The sequence below is a fragment of the Anastrepha ludens genome, chromosome X, assembly GCF_028408465.1.
Source record: "Anastrepha ludens isolate Willacy chromosome X, idAnaLude1.1, whole genome shotgun sequence".
Classification (NCBI taxonomy): domain Eukaryota; kingdom Metazoa; phylum Arthropoda; class Insecta; order Diptera; family Tephritidae; genus Anastrepha; species Anastrepha ludens.
Window position 1 is genome coordinate 84,045,257 of NC_071503.1, and position 20,421 is coordinate 84,065,677.

At 40.2% G+C, this 20,421-nt stretch overlaps 1 protein-coding gene across 3 annotated transcripts in view; it reads left to right on the plus strand.

The window, feature by feature from the left end:
• LOC128870469 (plexin-B) overlaps positions 1-20,421 on the plus strand; it is a 197,162-nt gene that overhangs the window by 116,555 nt on the left and 60,186 nt on the right. The window contains exon 11 of one of the 3 annotated variants that reach the window (XM_054113141.1): positions 12,096-12,201. The exons of the other annotated variants lie outside the window; for them this stretch is intronic. Within the exon in view, the coding sequence (XP_053969116.1) occupies positions 12,096-12,119 (24 nt within the window). The 3' untranslated portion in view covers positions 12,120-12,201. Of the gene's footprint in view, positions 1-12,095; positions 12,202-20,421 lie in introns of those variants that run through there. 3 annotated transcript variants of the gene reach the window in all.

The following is a 20,421-nucleotide window of genomic DNA, read 5'->3' on the forward strand; positions in this document are numbered from 1 at the left end:
TGGACTGTCTGAGATGCCCACCTTTTCCATGTGCTTTGCCCATAGAAAGTGGGCCATCATCAGTCCAACCAGCCTCCTACAGTCCCCTCTGCTTAGTGACAGGAGGAACTGCGACAGTCCGTCGAACATGAAAGGTAACATCAGTTTTATCCATCTGCACCTTCTTTCAGCCTGCCAAGCTCGCTTGTGGGTTAGAGTAACCCGTTTGCTAACCGTGGCTTTGATGGCTGCAGAAGGGAGTGGCAGAACGGGCCCCGGGCCAAAAAAGTTGACCTCAGAGCCCAGTCTGGCTAAAGAGTCAGAGATCTCGTTTCCCGCGATACCCACGTGTCCCGCGACCCATGTTAGCATCAGGCTATTATGTCTACCGACATAGTTCAGCCTCGATTTACAGGACTCGACTACCTCTTAAGGTCCTCCTGACTCCCACGATAGAGAGTCTACTCATCCAGACCACTGATGTATATGTGATAATAGGTCTTATCATAGCCGTGTAGAACCATAGGACCTTGCTAGGAGAAATACCCCACGTTTTCCCAAAGACACCTTTGCACTGCCAGAAGGCTGTCAGTGGTTTGGATGTCTTTGTTTCAACGTGTGATTTCCAGAGGAGCTTACTGTCGAGGATTACTCCAAGATATTTAATTTCCTTGGATAGCTGGATTGTGACTCCTTTTAGCTTAGGCAGAACGAGTCCATCAAGCTTCCTCCTTCTGGTGAAGAGGACAATACCAATCTTGGTGGGATTTGCCGATAGCTTATTCGCACAGCACCAAGTGCCAATCACATCCAGAGTTTTCTGCACTTTCCTACAGATGTTCATAAGCGAAGGGCCTGTTACCACACAGGCAACATCGTCCGCATATGCTTGTGCGTAGACTCCCGAGTCGTTTAAGGTGGCGAGCAGAGGATTGATCACCATGCACCAGACTAATGGAGAAAGCACACCGCCTTGGGGGCAACCTTTATTAACCCCGAATGACACCAGCAGATTTTCCTCTGCTCGTACGGAGACGATTCTTTGGGCCAACATTGAATGAATCGAAGTCACTAGCACCCGGTCTACGCCGCACCTACTAGCAGAGCTACACATACAGTCAAAAGTGGCATTATGAAACGCCGCCTTTATGTCTAAAAAGATGCCCATAGCGTAGTCCCTCCTGTCGATGGCCAGCTCTACCCTAGCAACAAGGTTTTGCAGTACCGACTCGCAGGATTTTCCACTTTGATAGGCATGCCGAAATGGAGACAGGGGGTGAGCCTTCAGCGACTTCTGACGTATGCGCAAATCCACCAGTCGTTCGGGAGTTTTTAGCATGCAAAAAGTCATGCTGATGGGTTAAACGCTTTTGGAGCTGGTGCAGTCGACTCTTCCAACATTTGGGACGACGCCGTGTCACTCAGAGATTCAATACCGCTGCAGAAATCCTTATCTGAGTCTCTTTTCGATTCCCGAATAAGCCTTTTGTAGTTCGTCTGCACATCACGGTATCGCTCCCAGTCCTCAGCAAGGTTAGTCTTGAGGTCCCGGTTTAGAAGCTTTCTCGACTCACGCCTCAACATCTGGAGCTCTCGATTCACCAAGGAACGGGTGTCCGGTTAGGAAGAGGTCGAATTGGACAGGCTGACTCAAAACATTCAGTTAGGGCAGCTTTGAGTTCCGGCGGCTGTTGAGCCTCAATGGCTTGTTCTTTCCGAAGTCTTCGTGGCGTCACGTCAAGGTCCCGCAACGTCCCCTAAGCTTCTGCCAATCTGTTTTTTTTTGGGGGTTTATAGAGGGCAATGGCATTTGTGCCTTCTCGCCACACTGAAACTCAATGTACCTGTGGTCTGAGCCGGAGTCTTCGGCAAGGACTCTCCAGTTCTTGATTGACCACCGAAGTTTTGAGTTTGCTAGGGTGAGATCAATCACCTCCTGCCTTCTAGTAGTTCCAAACGTAGGTTGTGTGCCTTTGTTATGTATGTCTAGGCAAGAGGATGCGACAAATTCGAATAACCGAGAGCCCCGTCCATTGCACTTGCTACGCTTCGACCGCTCTCGTACCTTGGGAGTCGGGGCGCGGCCATTAGCGGCAGCTGCAGGGCAGGGAGGTGTGCTGCTTTCAGCCAGCGTCCTTCTCCGCTTACCTCGAGAGTGAGACAGTTTGGGTAGCACAGGCACCATTTCACCCCGCCGCCACTCAACCCTGCCCTGTGAGGGTCGTCCAACGCGCCAGCTTGTCCAGGTGGCGGGAGAGACGGGCGTATGCCCCTCCTTCACCTTCCCTTTCCCCTGCTTGAGTCAGATGACTTCCCCGGACTCAGAGTGCCAGAAAGGTTTGCGGCTCCTGCTTGCTGGAGATGGCTTCCGATCTCGCTGCTGAGACACCTCCCGTCGGTTACTAACCCGACAGGTATCCGGCGAGAACAAACGGTACTTTCTCTGAAGGTCTCCTCGCCTTACTGTTTTAGATGCTGAGTCTGTGGTGGCTGACCTATTCGTTTTCTGGGCAACAAGGACTGGTTCGTGGTACACCCCGGGCTCACGGGCGTGTTCCGCAAATAGTGACAGTTCCGCCTCTGAGAACTCCGCGAGGAGATGTTTGCTCAGCTTCTTCTTGCTATTTTTTGGTATTGTTTTGGTTTTTTGGTTTTTATTATTGTTCATCTTATTCGTAAGACCGCATGCTTAACAAGCCAAGATCGGCAGTCCTTACATTTCTTGGGATCGCAAGATTTCGCCACGCCAGCGTCCTTTGCCGCGGTAAGGCCACAGTGCCTCCTCAATACGGCCCGTTGTTGAAGAGGCGCCTTTATTTACAGCCGAATTTATCTCCAGGCTGCTCCAGTGGGCACAGTAACGCATAACACCCTGGATTAGGAGGCGACAGCTCTTGGTCATCGTTCTCTAGCGGCATTAGACAACATAGTGAGTTATCGTTTGAACGACAATTCCCTCTGGTGTTCGAATCCGTTTTGAGATTCGATTAAGCCCCTGCACCGCGTCAATTTCCTGCCATAGCAGGAGATTCCATGTTCTTAGATGATTAATTTTTCAGAAACATTCCCTATTAATATTCAACAAAGTACGCTTGGTTGATTGCTGAATAACTGTGTGAAGCGGTGTCAGCTCCAGCATCACCCTTATCGCAGCCTTAGGATCATAACTTGCTCTCTTTATTGAATCGCTTTAGTTCACGTTAACACGTTCACCCGCTTATCTTTAAACTGATTGCTTTGTGCACCTCTGCTTATATATTATACATATCTTCTTCTTAATTGGCGCTATAACCGCTTACGCGATTTTGGCCGAGTTGAACAAAGCGCACCAGTTGTTTCTTTCTCGTGCTAACCGGCGCCAGTTGGACACACCAAGTGAAGCCAAGTCCTTCTCCACCTGATCTTTCCAACGCAGAGGAGGCCGCCCTCTTCCTCTGCTACCACCAGCTGGTACCGCATCGAATACTTTCAAAGCCGGAGCGTTTCTATCCATTCAGACGACATGACCCAGGCAACGTAGCCGCTGGATCTTTATTCGCTGCGTTATGTCTTTGTCGTCGTAAAGCTCATACAGCTCATCGTTCCATCGTCTGCGATATTCGCCGTTGCCAACGTGCAAAGGTCCAAAAATCTTACGCAGAATCTTTCTCTCGAACACTCCAAGCGTCGCTTCATCGGATGTTGTCATCGTCCAAGCTTCTGCGACATACGTTAGGACGCGCATGATGAGAGTCTTGTAGAGTGTTAGTTTTGTTCGTCGAGAGAGGACTTTACTACTCAGTTGCCTACTTAGTCCAAAGTAGCACTTGTTGGCAAGAGAGATTCTACGTTGGATTTCAAGACTGACATTGTTATCGGTGTTAATGCTGGTTCCTAAATATATATTATACATATATATGTATATAATTGGCGCTTACACCGTTTTTGGGTGTTTGGCCGATCTCCTCCTCATATTTGAGGCGTGCGTCTAGATATTGTTCCACAAATGGGATCTACAGTTTTTAGCAGACTCTGGGCGGCAAATGTTTTTTATGAGGAGCTTTCTCATGGAACAAATACACTCCTAGGTTTGTCATTGCCTGCTAAGGGGCGACCGATATTTGAAAAAGTTTTTCGATCAAATCGTGTTTCATGCCCAGAGATTCAAACCCACGCCTATAAACTACAGACATTTCTAGATGTGGCAACTCGTATCTTCTGGAAACTTCTGTCTTGTCATCTAGTATCGAGCCGAGTTAATTTTTTTGTTATAGTAGATCGCTTCTATTTGCCGCTTTCGGTTCACTTGGCGAAAATTTGCATGTGAAAGTATCAACAAAGTTGTCGAGCAGGAATCGCTGCGAGGGACATGCCGGTCCATTTCAAATGAATACAAAAAGTGCCCTGAGTCAAACATGAACACATATTGTAGGGAAACTACGTGAACCTACTGGAAACAATAGTGATCGAATGAGATACTAAAAAAACATGAATTCGCATTGATGGCCACAGCAGATGCCGACACAGAACTCGCCAGAAGATACGAGTGGCCAGATCTAGGAATTACGATAGTTATTAAGCACATGTACCTATATAAGAAGAGATGCATGCGCACAGAGTATTCAGTTGTAAGGTAAACGTGTACATGTAAAATATTGGAAGTTGTGTTGCCATTAATGTGAGATTTTATTTGACAATCCAGTGATCGAACTCAGAGAGGATTTATTGTGGAATATTTATTTGGACAATAAATTATTTATTTGGACAATAAATTATTTATTTGTTTTGGGTTTTTGATCGATGACTGAGCTACGGTTGTGTTAACCGCTTCATGCCACTGATGAAGTTCATCAGGTGGTTAATATCAAGGTCTGCTTTATAAGCCGGCGTAGGAAAGAAATGAGAGCTGAAGATAAGGTTCTGAGATGATTCCACCATATTCTCTTTACTGCTCAAGGACGAAGTAATGCCGAATCTCACAGAATGCGAACCACGTGGCCAAATGATTTCGCGACCTTTCAAGATAGTGAAGAAGAAAACAGAAGGCGCAAAAACACTAAAAGAACAAAAAAAAACAATACCGGAAAACAAAAATGTCCTAGTACATTGTGTGGCCGTTCGCCAGCGGTCGCATCTCCCGCTAAATTGAAATTCATTATCCTTTCGCTCAAACTACCCTGCAATCATGATAATGCAAGGTACATAATTTAAGTATGCACGTTTTCCAAATCGTATGTATACAATGTAAAAGTATTGCATCAATGCTGTATGAATACTGTATTGCATCAGTAAAATATTTATAATTTGTAGTTATGCTTTGCAACCCTGTTGACGTTTTGGAACATTTTTCTTACTTTCAATTATATTACAATAATAAAAATTAAGTATTAAATACAAATGTCTTATAATGATAAAAACAATTTCCTTAAAACTTGCTTTCCTTCATTCTCCGCAATTTTTTCCATTGTACTTGTACACATATTGGCGTAGCTTTTTTAGGTTAAAAAAATGTTTATTTTATGTACGCTTTATGTGACGCATACGTGTTAAGTTTTTTAATCCTGTGACCTTGCCGAAACTCCTCCGGTAAACCAATAGCCAAAGTGGAAGGAAAAAGTTGTGTGTGCGAACAAGATTTTTCTTGTTCTGATTTGTTCTTTTTGGTAATTTTTTCGTCTTTTTATATAAGTATATTATATTTTGGGCAAAGTTTTCTCCTTTATAAGCAGTATTTCGTGTTTTTATTTCATTTGATATAATTGTATGCATTTAATTGGTTCATTATTGTTTTTTTTTAATCTATTTTATTTTCATGCATTTTTCGCATTTGAATTTTGCATTTGCATGCTTTTCATTCATTTGTCCTTTTTCGCATATCTCGAACCAACTATGGGTCATCGTGTGTATCCGTTTTAGGAGCGACATAACCATTTCTCATATTCGGTGGCGTCACAACCTACGAAGGCACGATTTGTCCCACTTTTAAGCTCGCTCTTGTAGATTAGAACCCTTCGGTACCTAATGTTTTTTGTTTTTTTTTTTAATATTCTTTATATCAACTTAATGGAATTCTCTTCACTTTTCGTAACAAAAGTACTTTATTTTAATAGTTTCTAGAGATTTTTGATACCTGAAGTTATTGGTGGGCGGACTTAGCCTCTTTTATTTAGCAGGTTTTGCTGTGATCTTTTGCTATAAGGTTGTTTCTTTTAGAACATGACTATTATTATTTTTATTTTTATATACATTTATATTTATATATTATATATATATTTTTTTATTATTTTAGGCTGCCTTACCCTTAGTGCTCTCTTAGTTAATTATAATGATTTTTATCGGGCTTAAAATTATATATTTTCTACTAGGTGAATACGGTAGCTTTAATTTGAGCTTTTGAACTTTTTCCGCTATTGTTGTTTGTTACTAAAGTCTTTCTATTGTGCTTTCCCACAATTTATTTTTTATACAATGCCTTCTGCTTTGATTTTATTTGTTTGTCTCTAACGAATATCTCATCTACCGGTATAAACTTTTTTGCCGCTCTCCTGTTCTTGTTAAAACCAAGATTTCTTAATTCTTGATTTTTCTCGATTTCTTCCCTATTTTCTTTCTGGACTCTGTTTTGGAAATCAGTCAGACCTTGGTAATTTCTTCTTTAAGTCCTATTGAAATAAATATCACCGCGTTTCCTTTTTGTTACAGAGTGATATTTTGTGTTATAACGATAGATTGAAATATAAACTAGTTACTTTGGCCTAGTGCTCCTAATCTCTCGGTGGAGACATAAATACATTTTGTCAAAAAAGTACTGGGAATTGTTTAATAAAACGCAAAATAATTGTTTAATCATCAAAATTTATTTTGTCGCCTTCAAATTAGACTCCATTCGAAGCAATACAGATATGCCAACGATTAGTCCAGTCATCAAAGCATCTTTTAAATGCATTTGAAGAGATCTTCTTCAGCTCTTTCAGCGAATTCTCCTTAATGGCCTCTATCGACTCAAAGCGGCTTCCACGGAGTGGCAATTTAAGTTTTGGGAAAAGGAAAAAGTCGCAGGGGGTAAATCCGGTGAATACGGTGGTTGTTCGATATTTGCCGAGTTTTTCGTCAAAAATGTGTTCACAATATGAGCCTTGAGAGACGGTGCGTTATCATGGTGCAAAATCCATGAGTTTTCTTTCCACAAATTGGGCCGTTTCCTCACATTCTCAAACGTCGCATAACTCCCAAATAATACTTTTTATTTACCGTAGATTCATTTGGAAAGAATTCCGAGTGCACAATACCATGATAATCAAAGAAAACGAGTAACATGACTTTCACTTTTGACCGATTTTGACGAGGTATTGGGTGGATAGCGCCATTAAGTCGGCTGTTGACTGGTTTGCATTTCACACTCATATACCCACGTCTCATCACCTCTTATGATGCGCTGGATAAACGATGGGTCCGAATTCACTTGCTCGAATATGTCTTCAGCCACCTTCTTCCGATGAATTTTTTGAAAGAAATTCAACTCTCTTGGAAGGAATCGAGCGGCCATGCGAATTGATTCGTGAGGCACGCTAGTGTCACGAGCTGCCTCCCTCAAATTTAAATGATGGTTTTCCAGCACCATTTCCTTGACTTTGTCGACATTTTCACCCATTGAAGACGTTGCTGGGCGACCGGACTGGCCAAAAGTCTTATCTTATACTACTCGTAGACCCGTATTTTTGATAAAGCACACTTGTCAAAGGCTTTCTGCAACATTTTTAGACAGAAATTAAATCTCGATAATCGTTGAATGGAGTTTTTCGACATGACCATTCACTTCACTTCTTTGAATTGGGGTCATAATTGAACTAATAAAAGAAAAATCTGAAAAGATGGCAGACAAAAATCGGAAAAGATGGTCCGCATCTCTTAAAACTGTATTAAACAGGTCGACCAAAGTGGTGATATTCAAGATCCAAGAGCGCCAAAATAAAATATGAAATGCGAAACTGCAAAACTTGTTTCCGCAGAAAACTTCGGATTACACTCTAATGGTAATCGAGCATGGGCAAAAACCGATCTGGATAAGGCCGAGATATTCGCACAACACCTTTAAAACATTTTTCAACCACATGAAAAGGAAAGCAGTTACCATTGATGATATCGCCAAGAAAATTTCAAACGTAAAATTAAAGAAAAGTCTAGGATATGACTTAATCACAGCCGGTCTTCTAAAAAATGTATCAAGCATTAATAAAACTAACTTTAAAATGAATGCATGCTTGAAATGCAAATATGTACTAAAGCCCGGTGCAGATTTCTGAAATGAAAATTAATCCAAAGCTGGAGAAAAACCCCAATGAGGTCACATCCTACCGCCCAATTGCATTACTTCTAGTAATCGGAAAGCTATTTGAAAAATTATTTTCCAAACGCCTAAACCAAATAATAGTATACAAGCAGCCAAAACTTTCTCACCGATTTGGTTTTCGAGAGAAACATTCCACGATTGATCAAATACATCGCTTTGTATACACCCTTGAAGAAGATATAGAAAACAGCCAAGTTTGTTTAACAATCTTTCTTGATGTAGCTCAGGCATTCGATAAAGTGTGGAATGCAGGTCTGATCTGCAAACTAAAAACAATGCTGCCATACCAATACATAGAGTTACTCGAATCAAATCAAACAAAATCAGGTTTACTCAACCATTAAAAAAATTGAAGCGGGTGTACCTCAAGGATTCATTCTTGGACCAGTATTATATTTACTCTACACAGCAGATTTACCAGTTTTTACTAAAGGGTGATTTTATAAGAGCTATAGGAAAGTTTTTCAAAAAAAACACACGTAAAATTCAGAAAAATGCATGAATTTTTATTTAAATCGATAGTACAGTCCATATAATTTAATGTTTGAAGATTATTTCATGCAAATGTTGACCGCGACTGCGCTTCAAATGGTCCATTCCTTCCAATGTTTCGGCCGGTATCTCACATATAAATGCTTTAATGTTGTCTTCTGGCCGCCGTAGCCGAATGGGTTGGTGCGTGATTACCATTCGGAATTCACAGAGAGGTCGTTGGTTCGAGTCTCGGTGAAAGCAAAATTAATAAAAATATTTTTCGAATAGCGGTCGCCCCTCGGCAGGCAATGGCAAACCTCCGAATGTATTTCTGCCATGAAAAAGCTCCTCATAATAGGAGGAGCTCGGCCAAACACCTAACAGAAGTGTACGCGCTAATTATAAATTTTTTATTGTTTTTAATGTTGTCTTCGAATGCGTTATTTGAAGCAGGCTTGTCTGAATAGACATGAGCTTTAACATAGCCCCACAAAAAATAATCTAAAGGCGTTATATCGCACGATCTGGGTGGCCAATTGACAGGTCCCGAACGGGAAATAAAATGTTAACCGAACTCGCCTCTCAACAAGTCCCTTGTTACGCGCGCTGTGTGTCATGTGGTCTTGCTGAAACCACATATCGTCCACATCCATATCTTCCAATTCGGGCCATAAAAAGTTGGATGTCATCTCACGATAGCGAACACTATTCACAGTTACTGCCTGACCAGCCTCAGTTTGGAAAAAATACGGCCCAATGATACCGCAGGCCCATAAACCGCACCAAACAGTCACTCTTTGTGGGTGCATTGGTTTTTCGGCAATCACTCTTGGATTATCATTTGCCCAAATGCGGCAATTCTGCTTATTGACGAATCCGCGGAGGTGAAAATGTGGCTCATCACTGGAATGGAAGAAGCGCGCGATAAACTTTCTTAACAGAACACACATTTTTATAATAAAATTCAATGATTTGCAAGCGTTGTGCGTTTATACGACGATCAAACAGAAGGTGTTTGACAGTGAAACAAAACACGAAACGTGCGTCAGCTGTTTAAACCAACTGTTTAAAAAGATCATAGCTAAAAAATCACTCGTTACAAGCAGATTAGCCAGGTTTGCTGATGATACAAGTATAATGACTGTTGACGACAACGAGCACTATTCAAACAGAATGTTACAAGCATCTGTAGATGAAATGTGTACTAAACCTGGAATATTAAACTAAACGAGATCAAATCTGTGCAAGTTGACTTCACAAGCAACAAGATTACTTCTATTCCGGTGAAAATATCCTCGGTTATAATACGTTCACATATGCATTTATCACCTATATATCCACCAAATTAATCTACCCGTTCACATATGGCAGATTACCTGCGAAATTGACAATCAGCTGTCAATACTACTTTGAGAGGTTTTTCTTCATAGAAATTATTTTGATGGAATATTCCGTGTTTTTGGTTTCTTTAATTATTATTAACGATATGAAGAAAATATCATATAAGGAGAAGGAATAGCTAATTTCATTGCGCAATTGGCGGAGATACGTATGCGACGTTTACTGAGGTTGCAAAAAATTATGGCAGCAATGTGCATGGGATATTCTATATTACATTTTATAATAAGTAATAAGAGGACAAATCGGTTATGGACACACGATTTTTTCTGTAAAATGAATCCATAATTAATAATATTTCACAAAAATTTTTATTAGAATTATATTAACAGAGCTGTTTTCTCTGCCAGCTTCCATTTCATTTAGTTTTTATTTTGATGTTTCTGCTTGCATTCGTAATAATAATTATCGATAACACAGGGTTGTATGTCAAAAAGTATCGTAATTATCTAGGATTGTTTTATAATCTCAGATTTTGGGAGAGAAATTTTGTATGGGAAATCGCGCTTTTTTATTACGGATTTTGAGTTTAGCGTGAACGTATTATTACAGTGCCCTATAATAATACTGCTAAATACTTGGGAATGAAATTGCACACGAGGCTAAAAAGAAATGGACATGTCAAAATAAAAGCTACCGAAATTGACAAAAATTAAAAAAGCTTGAATGGTTGATTGCCCATAGAAAAGGTTGTAAACATTATACCTATCTTTGCTACAAATCATGAAAAAAGGCTGGAAGAGCACATAAACCCGGAAGCTTCAGAACGTAGAGAAGCCATATACACAAGAAGACTACGAAGAATCAAGCCCCGAGACTTAGTGGGCAACGCGTCGTAGTTATGTTATACAATTTTATTGGTGTGTATGTTATCAAGTAATAATCCCGAAAAACAGTACTTGATAGCTTTTAGCAGTTAGGTGTAATACTATGAAATGTAAAGCTATGTTTTGTTACGTTTCAATGCAAAAAAAAAAACTAAAAAATTTAGTAGGATAACATTCGTTCATTGAGAAACTTGGAGTAGTTTCCCGCTTGCAATTGACCTCGAAAGTTTGTCAGGAATATTGTTGTGGCGTAAATCATCTCTGTGACTCTGTTATTACTTGGTTCAAAGTGGCATTTCACGTCACCGCATTTTACGAATCTGTCTTCAGGAAGTTTTGTTTGCGATTTAGTTGAGGTTGTTGAATTACCGATGAAAGGGCAATTTTCGTTTAGGTCACACGTTTCCTCTATATTTACCAGAATCATCTCATAACTTGGCTCGACTTGTTGACCTCTTATAACACCAGCTCGTGCAGTTAAAAGTTGGTATCCCTCTGGTTTCACCTTTGACATTGAGAGTAAATAGCCTTTCATTGATGCAGTACTGGTGGTTGTTGTTGATTACCACATCGTTCATGCTTCGCAAAATGTCGTCCCTAGTTGCATCTGGGCACCTGCCGATCCACTTCCATGTTTAACCAATCAAATCGATTGAGCGCGTTACTCTTGGCCTACTCATATCTAGTTCAATTTATTCAATGCTATGTTGAAGTAGTTAAGGCCCACTACATGGGCTAAACTGAAGTGTCCATTCAAGATCCAACCATGCCCATGTTCGATCGTCACCAGCAGAGAGTTGTTGTTGTAGATATTAGAGCCAGATACGCCCGTTATAAAAAGTTATCTGTCTTATCATGATTCGGAAAAAATTGGAAATATTTGAAATTAGTTTTGGCCTATTGAAAGGTTATTCTGCAAGGTTTACTAAATGTGATTATTTGGTTATAAAATTTTATTTCTATATAATAAATTTAAATATTTTGATTTATTACAATTTTTTATTTCTATATATTAAATTTAAATATTTTTATTTATTACAATTTTTGATTACTATACATTACGTTTTACTATTTGTATTTATTTTCAGGGACGGAAAGGATATTCTAATTAAATTACTATTTACTTTTTCCTTAACTATTTGCTAGTAATTATTTCACTTATTTTGTATGGTTAGTGAGCAGGATTTACAAATTATAATTTTTTTATCTTTGCATTTTTTGCCTTTCTAACTAAGTATTTCTAAGTTATATTTCCGTCCCCAAGTTAATTACTGGCAAGTCCGTAGGATCTGAGAATTCATTATTCTTAAAAAAAAATTTTTTATGTATGCTTTATGTGACTCGTATGTGTTAAATTTTTGAATCCTGTGACCTTGCCGAAACTCATCCGGTAAACAAAAAAAATTGTGTGCGCGAACAAGATTTTTCTTGTTCTTTTTTTGCCAGTTTTGCCTCTTGAGTAACCCAGTTCGTCTTACCATATACTTTGGGCTTCCTCTTTTGTTTTGAACTTTAGCACTTTTTGGTGGGCATATTTAGCCTCTTTTATTTAGAAGTTTTGCCTTTGAACTTGAGCAGTTTTCGGTGGGCATATTTACCCTTGTATTTATCAAATTTTGCCTTAGGTTAGGTAAGGTTAGCCAGGTTGCTTGTTCAAGACAAGACACTCAGTGGCCGCAAGGCCCATTATGATACCTGCATTTGATTTCCGTCCCCTAACAAACCACCTAGATCTTTTTAAGCAGGTAGCTAGTCCCTCTAGCGAAACATTTTGCAAATTTTTCAGGTCTTCAAAGAAAAAATCGCCAAGATATTTGGCACGTCTTCTGTGAAGTGTAGGGCATTCAAAGAGGTGGTGTTGTACCGACTAAATTTATTCTTCATCTCCACAACTCCTGCAGAAGTCATAGTGAAGCACACCCATTCTACTGGCTCGGCTGCAATAGTGCCGTGACCCGTTATAACACCTGTGAGGACGCTAGTAGTTCATCTGTTGAATCCAAGCTGACAGTTTGTCCTTTTAAGATTCAGTTTTGGCCAGAGCGATTTGGAGACCCTGCAGTTAGTAGTTAGATACCACCTTCTATTGGTTTCCGAGATTACGCTCAGGGGAAGAATGCTAATGCCCTCTACCACTTGCTGAAGATCCAGTTCAGAGCCTTTCCTTGCACACTCATCCGCTCTTTTATTTCCCTCCACTCTAGAGTGGCCGGGGACCGAAAAAAGTGTGGTGTTATGTTGTTTGATGAGCGAGACCGACATTCTTCAACACATTTTGAATTGATGTGCGCTAAGACCAATGCCTTGATCGCAACTTGATTATCAACAAAAATGGTGAGGTATGCCGGAGGTAAGTACATTAGCCTTATCGTCTTTATCTTGGTCTATAGCGTAGATCTCAGCTTGCAAAACGCTACACCGGTCTGAAAGTCTTAAGGATCAATTTAAGGATAATTGTTCCGTGTACACTACCGATCCAGTGCCGTTGTCTTTGAGCCGCCAGTATAAACATGGTGACCACTATCGTCTGATTAAAAATTATTATAATTATAATTTATTATATAATTTATTATAATTATAATTATATAATTACTATTATAATTTAAAAATTATAATTAATTATAATTTATTGTAATTATATAATTACTATTATAATTTAAAAATTATAATTAATTATATTATAATTTAAAATTTATAATTAATGAATGCACTAGCTGCCAGCTTTGATACAAAATGGTTTAAAGTTAGATTAAATTTAGTATACAGTTATATATTACAATAGAAAATTACATATTGCTTTCGCGTTGTCTATTGTTGGTTCTTTCAAAAGGTTTAAGGGATTTGGGCTTTGGAAAAAACCATTTCTAGATTGAGTAAGGAGGGGACATTCTACAAGGATATAAGGGATCGTAAGTGTGGCTGTAAGGCAAAATCGACACGTTGGCAGGGGCTCATTGCTTAGCAGATGTGCATGAGTGATGGTAGAGTGTCCTAAGCGGAGTCTAACGAAGCATTTGTTTATTGTTCACGCGTGATTGTAGTTGTTCGGTTGGTAGCGAAGCAGGAGGCGACTTTTGATACTTTAACACTGGAGAAAGGAAACAAATGGGAAATCGAGATTTCGCGGCTTCATCAGCACGTTCGTTACCGGGTATGCCAGTCTTTCGGAGATCTATTAGAATTTGCTTCATGGCCGCTATGGGTTCACTGGTGTTAGTGAGGTTTCTGACGCCTTCAAATACAGAAAGGCTATCAGTGCATATAATGTGTAATCGTTTTACGTTTATTAGCTCCAGTATTGTGCTTCAATGGACGTTTTCTGGATTTCAGCTGTTGAACATCTTTGGAAAGGGCTGAGTTAGTTTTGCAGCATGGTTTGGATATTTGACGGCATCGCGTGTAAAGTATCCGGTCTTAAATAGAGGTGAACCCGCCCTCAGTTACTAGGTTAGCCGTTCGAGTTATTCTAGACCTACGTAGGTTAATAGATTTAATAAGTATTAAAGAGCTGTTGGCACCTCGCCCATAAATCGGCAGGACGCAGTCGATTTTGGATAAAACTATTAGCGTGGTTATATAGAGATGGGTATTGTTGTGAACTTGACCCTTATAGGATGAACGATACTTAATTATAATATTTAACCTGGCAACTAGGCTGTTTATTAAACTATACAGCGTTCTCTAAAAGTATTTTTACATACAATACCTATTCCATTTACTATTGAGTGAATGTCATATTTAATATTAATTGCAATTTTGTTATAAACATATATGTAAATGCTGGCTGTAGCCGAATGCGTTGGTGCGTGACTACCATGCGGAGTACGTAGGTTCGAATTTCCGTGAAACACCAAAATGAAGACAAAGTTTTTTCTAATAGCGGTCGCCCCTCGGCAGGCATGGCAAATCTCCGACTGTATTTCTATCATGAAAAAGCTCCTAATAAAAAAAATATCTGCCGTTCGGAGTCGGCTTAAAGCTGTCCATTTGCGGAAAAACATCAAGACGCGTGGCACAAATAGGAGGAGGAGCTGCTTTAGAAGAAGATGACTTAAGTCATCGAGAGCTACTAAAAATAGAGTTACTGACAAGGGGGAACCTTGTGGTATCCCGTTGTAAAGTGGATAGGTTGCAGAGTAAACATTCTTGGGAAATATTTAGTATAATGTCTATCGCTTTGAAAAAAAAGGTTTAAAGAGGTGTGTATCCCCACCTTAAAACTGAAAACCGCTCCTGCCGGAGGCTTATAGTTTTTAAGTAATTTAATGTTAAAGTTGTGTAATTTAGCGTAAAGTTGGTGTTGCCATACACCTGAAATAAAAACGAAGTTCGTATGCAGGGATGTTCAGTGGAAGGTTCATTGTAAAACTGCAGTATTTTTGCTGTAATTTAAAATTGAGAAATATTTTTGAAAATATAAACATACAACTCATTTAAACTTAAAAACAATGATATTAAGCGTATCACAAAAAATAATAAAGTAATTAAAAGCCAAAAATTACGGTTTATAAGTGTATTGTATTGCTTCGATCAGTTTTACAAATGGGTCCTCATGCTTTTTATAAACAGATTTTCTTCACAAAAATTCGACTATATGCAAAACAAATAGGGTGGTCGTAGTTGTCTTTATTAAAAAACTCGTTTCCTTTAAAAAAAAATAACCCTCATCAGTCCAACTCCGGCTACGCAATCCACAGTATTTTTGCGTAGAACTCCTTTCCGTGTTAAAACCTTTGAACCCAAAGTTAAAACGTCATATGCGTGTATGTAGTAAGGAAGCACAAAAATAGTAATCATTAACACTAAACTCAAATACTTAATTTTTGTTCATAGATTTGTTTTCATTTGCAGGCATCCGGCAACACCATACTGTTGTCATTCCAATCTTCTTCTTATTCGCGTTTAAAAATGGAAAGTGATTATATCGACAAATACATTTGCATTTAATTTTAATAAAAATAATTCGAATAAAAGGATAAAAATAAGTAAAAACACGCGTGTGAGTGTGTATTTGGTGAATTTTAGTGAACTGTTAAAAAATATATAGTGTAATTTTGCAAATTATAGTGAAGTTCCCGAGCGCATTTTGAAGGCAAATAATTACGAAATTATTATTTCCCGACGGCCGCCGTAGCCGAATGGCTTGGTGCGTGACTACCATTCGGAATTCACAGAGAGAACGTCGGTTCGAATCTCGGTGAAAACACCACAATTAAGAAAAAACAAACACATAGCGGTCGCCCCTCGGCAGGCAATGGCAAACCTCCGTGTGTATTTCTGCCATGAAAAAGCTCCTCAAAAAAATATCTGCCGTTCGGAGTCGGCTTGAAACTGTAGGTCCCTCCATTTGTGGAACAACATCAGGACGCACACCACAAATAGGAGGAGGAGCTCAGCCAAACACCCAAATAGGGTGTACGCGCCAGTTATATACATATATATATATTTGATTCTCTACTAATTACTAGAAAACAACAAAAAAATAAATTACAACAACGAAAGTTTTAAGACAAACAAAATTTAGTGCATATTTTTCGCGTCAAAATAAAGTGTACAGAGATATATTTTACAAAAATGATATCAATTTAGTATTTTGTTGATTTCCCTTGTGCTTTGATAACGGAAGACAGTCTTCGGGGCATCGACTCAACTAGTTTTTCTGTCACGTCAAATGAAATTTTATCCCACTCTTCCTTTATAGCGAGTTTCTACATATCCATATTGGTGATTGTCCTTTTCCGGATTTGGTGGTCTAAATGCTCCCACAAATGTTCAATAGGGTTTAAGTCCGGTGACTGTGGAGGATGATCCAATGTCTTAGGAGTACGATAAAGCAGCCATTCTTTTACTATTTTTGCTGTGTGCTTGGGATCATCATCATTATCTTTATATTTCTATTTAGCTTACGGCTCTTTTTTATAATATGCAATTTTTTTTAATATTTATCTTTTACCTTGGCCCACGGCTTTCTTATAATATGCAATTTTTTTTGATAAATATATATTATCAAAGTCCGTTCTTACGCTTTGAATGTTTCCTGCGAAAGACAAGAAACAAGTATTGTCAAATTTTTACCGTGTTCTTATTTGTACGGTTGTATCTGGTTGGCGTTCCACGTGAATTAGTCTTTAAATGGTTTGAAATTTGGTTGACAGAAGCGTCTTGCGGTGTAATGCCAAGTTCGCTTCCGTCCCGTTATAGTTGCCGCTCCTAGGTCGCAGTTTTCAAGGATCCTTAATTTCTTCATTGTCTTTGGAATGGCGTCGCATGCTGTCGTCCATTTTTCCCTGCTTTGTAGCATGGATTGCACGAATGACTCAGGTTCATAATTTCCGCCAAATATGCTGCGAACCTTCAATCTAGGGCCGTTAAATCGCTTACATTCGAAGAATATGTGGTGGAGATCTATAGCGTTTTCCCCACACTATACACAACTAGGATGCGATTCGTGTTTAAACCGATAGAGGTATGCTGTGAAGCATCCATGCTCGGCTAAAAACTGAGGCAGTTGTGTTTTCTTTCCAGCCAATCAATTGCTCAATCTATGCTGCCAAGTTTTGGTATTTGTTTTCCGTGCTACGCAGCGTTGCGAGTTTGTCAACTGGATGTATTCCAGCGATAACTAGCGCGACTTCTTATACCGCGAAAATAAGACGAATATTACGTAGCCAGATATCAGATAGGAGCACCGTATACGATTTGGTTCTTCACCACGCCTGTTTGAAGTTAGCCTAGTCGTTGCTTTGGCTCGCGCGTATTTAACATTGTCCTCGCTAATGTTTCTACAGTCGCTGACGCTTTATAAGAACGGACTCCGGTTTTTGCTCGGCGAGTTTAAGGCCGTTTTGCACCAACCATGAGTTAACGGTCGCTATAGTCCAATTAGCTTTTTCGCAGATGTTGCTTAGTCTCCTAGCAGTAATTACTACTGCGGTATCCTCAGCGGATCCGATAATTTTGGCACCATTGGGTATGTTGAGGCGTAGAAAGTCATTGTACATGGTATTCCAGAGCAATGGTCCAAGCACAGAACATTGGGGGACCCCGCCTGATGCCTTGTAACTCTTCCTACCTGTTGCGGTGTCGCAATCCAGTACGCGTTCTTCGAAGTAGCTTCATAAAATTGCTCCCAGGTAAGGGGATACTCCAATCTTGTCCAGTACGTCCAGGATTTTTATCCAGTTTGCGGTATTGAATGCGTTTTTTACATCCAAAGTTACTACTAAGCAGTACTATTTGAAACCTTCGAGCCATCGGGTACCACTTTTCGTCCGTTGAGCAAATTTTGCTGGCAATATTCACAGCGTCAACGGTGGATCTTCTTTTTCTGAATCCAAAGTGGTTTTCAGAACCTCCCTTGTCGGAATCAATCTCGTTTTTGAGGTGGTTATAGATGATTTGTTCCAGTACTTTACCAGCAGAGTCGAGCAGGCAGGATGGTCTAAAGCTAGACGGCTCCGTGGGTGGCTTGCCGGGCTTGGGCAGTAGGACCAGCCGTTGCCGCTTCTATTGTGATGGAAACGTTTCCTCCGCTAAGCATACCTTCTGCTCAAATATGAACGAGACGTTATCAATAAAACGGTCCGCGGATGACATATGGCAAAAAAAAATTTTTTGTTTTTTGGTAGGACTGTTATAAGCTTACTTGGCAAATTTCAGCGTGATATGTCACATAGTTTGTTTTCTGTGCTACTGTAAACAAGTCAAGCTCGAGGTACATGTATCTAAAATCGTGAATATACTTCTAGAGAGGAATTCCTCCTCTTGGAGAGGTTCGCTTCCCGGAACTACTTTATGCATTACTTCGGGAGGCGCCGGAACGGCATCCATGAAATGGACCAATACTATTCATCCACGTCTGGGTCCACCATATTTGTAGGCAGCTTCATGTCTCTGTACCATCATACCAGTGGTATGTAGGGCATGCTCCCAGGTTCCTCTCACTTGGGTGTATAAACATTATACGCTATCGATAGTTTCTTTTACTGCTGCAACAAAACAGCTTTCCAGCGATGACCCGAACCGCGTCGTCTGATATGGCCCTGTATCCGCACGCGAGTCTAAAGTGCATTTCGTCGGTACACTTGAGCTACGGGTCTAACATTCGATGGCTTAGCTCCTGCCCATATTGCAGCAGCATATAAGATGACAGAATCCACCACCCTTGCCAGAAGGCGCCATCTGGTGCCTTGCGGTCCCTATGTTTGCCTATGTTTGGAAGAATTCTTGTGAAAGCACCGTTGACTGCGGCTGCTTTGGAACCCACAGTGCTAAATGTTGCTTAAATCTATTTCGTGGCAACCTATTCACAGTTTCATGAGCTCTTTTTTTCTTCGCGCAGTTACGAGGTCCGTTTCTGTTTCTTGTATTGCCAACTTCAACCCCGCTGCAGAGAGCCATTGCTGAACTCTAACTGCTGCATCATTACACTTCTTCTGCAGGGTTTCTAGCTTCTTGCCCGTGACCACGGGAGCGATGTCATCGGCATAGCCTAGCAGTGTTGCTTTATTCGGCAATTTTAAGCTAAGCATTCCGTTGTACATGGCATTCCGCAGTGGGGGTCTAAGGACTTATCTCTGAGGGTCGCCACCAGTGACTTTGTATGTCTTTGGACCGTCATCCGTATCATACTGAAAGCTTCTATTACTACAGTAGCTTCGTCTTGTAAGTAGTAGATATACAGGGACTTGGGAATTTCTTAAGGACAGCAATAGGTTGGACCATCTCGCCAAATTGAAATCATTTTTGACGTCTAGCGTGATAACTGCACAGAACTTCATGCGTGTGTGTGTTCCGCTATTGGTGTCGTGCGCTATATTTTTCACCGTTCTAATAGCGTCCACGGTTGATCTAGCTCGTCTAAAGCCAAATTGTTTGCCAGATAGGTCGGTTGGGCATTTCAGAAAGCTTTGAATGATATGCTCGAACACTTTACCCACCGTGGAGCATACACAAAGGTGTGTATGCCGAGGATTGGTCTGGCTGCTTGCCTGCTTTGAGTAACAGCACTAGCTGTTCCAATTTCCATCTGCGCGGGAAGGTCCCTTTATTAAGACATGTTTCAAACATATTCTGTCTTAAAGGCGATGTTAAGAACGCCATCTGGGGCTGATATTTTGTTGTCTTTTATGCGCCTCAACGTGCTTAAGACTTTTTCTGTTGTATCTGGCGGAATGTAGTCAATGTCAGTCACCATTTAGTGTCGATCACTAGTTTCCTCCTGTTGGGGAAAAAGCTCCATTACCATTATCGCGTTTTATTACTGTATAGTAGCTATCTTTGTTGTCCACCAATAGACGGGTTTTCTTTTGTTGTTAAATCTGCATCTTGGCATAGCAGTATAACACGCATCTTTCAAGTGTTCGGAAATCTGTTCCGCCATATCTTCCGTGCTGTCAACATGTGTTCAAAATC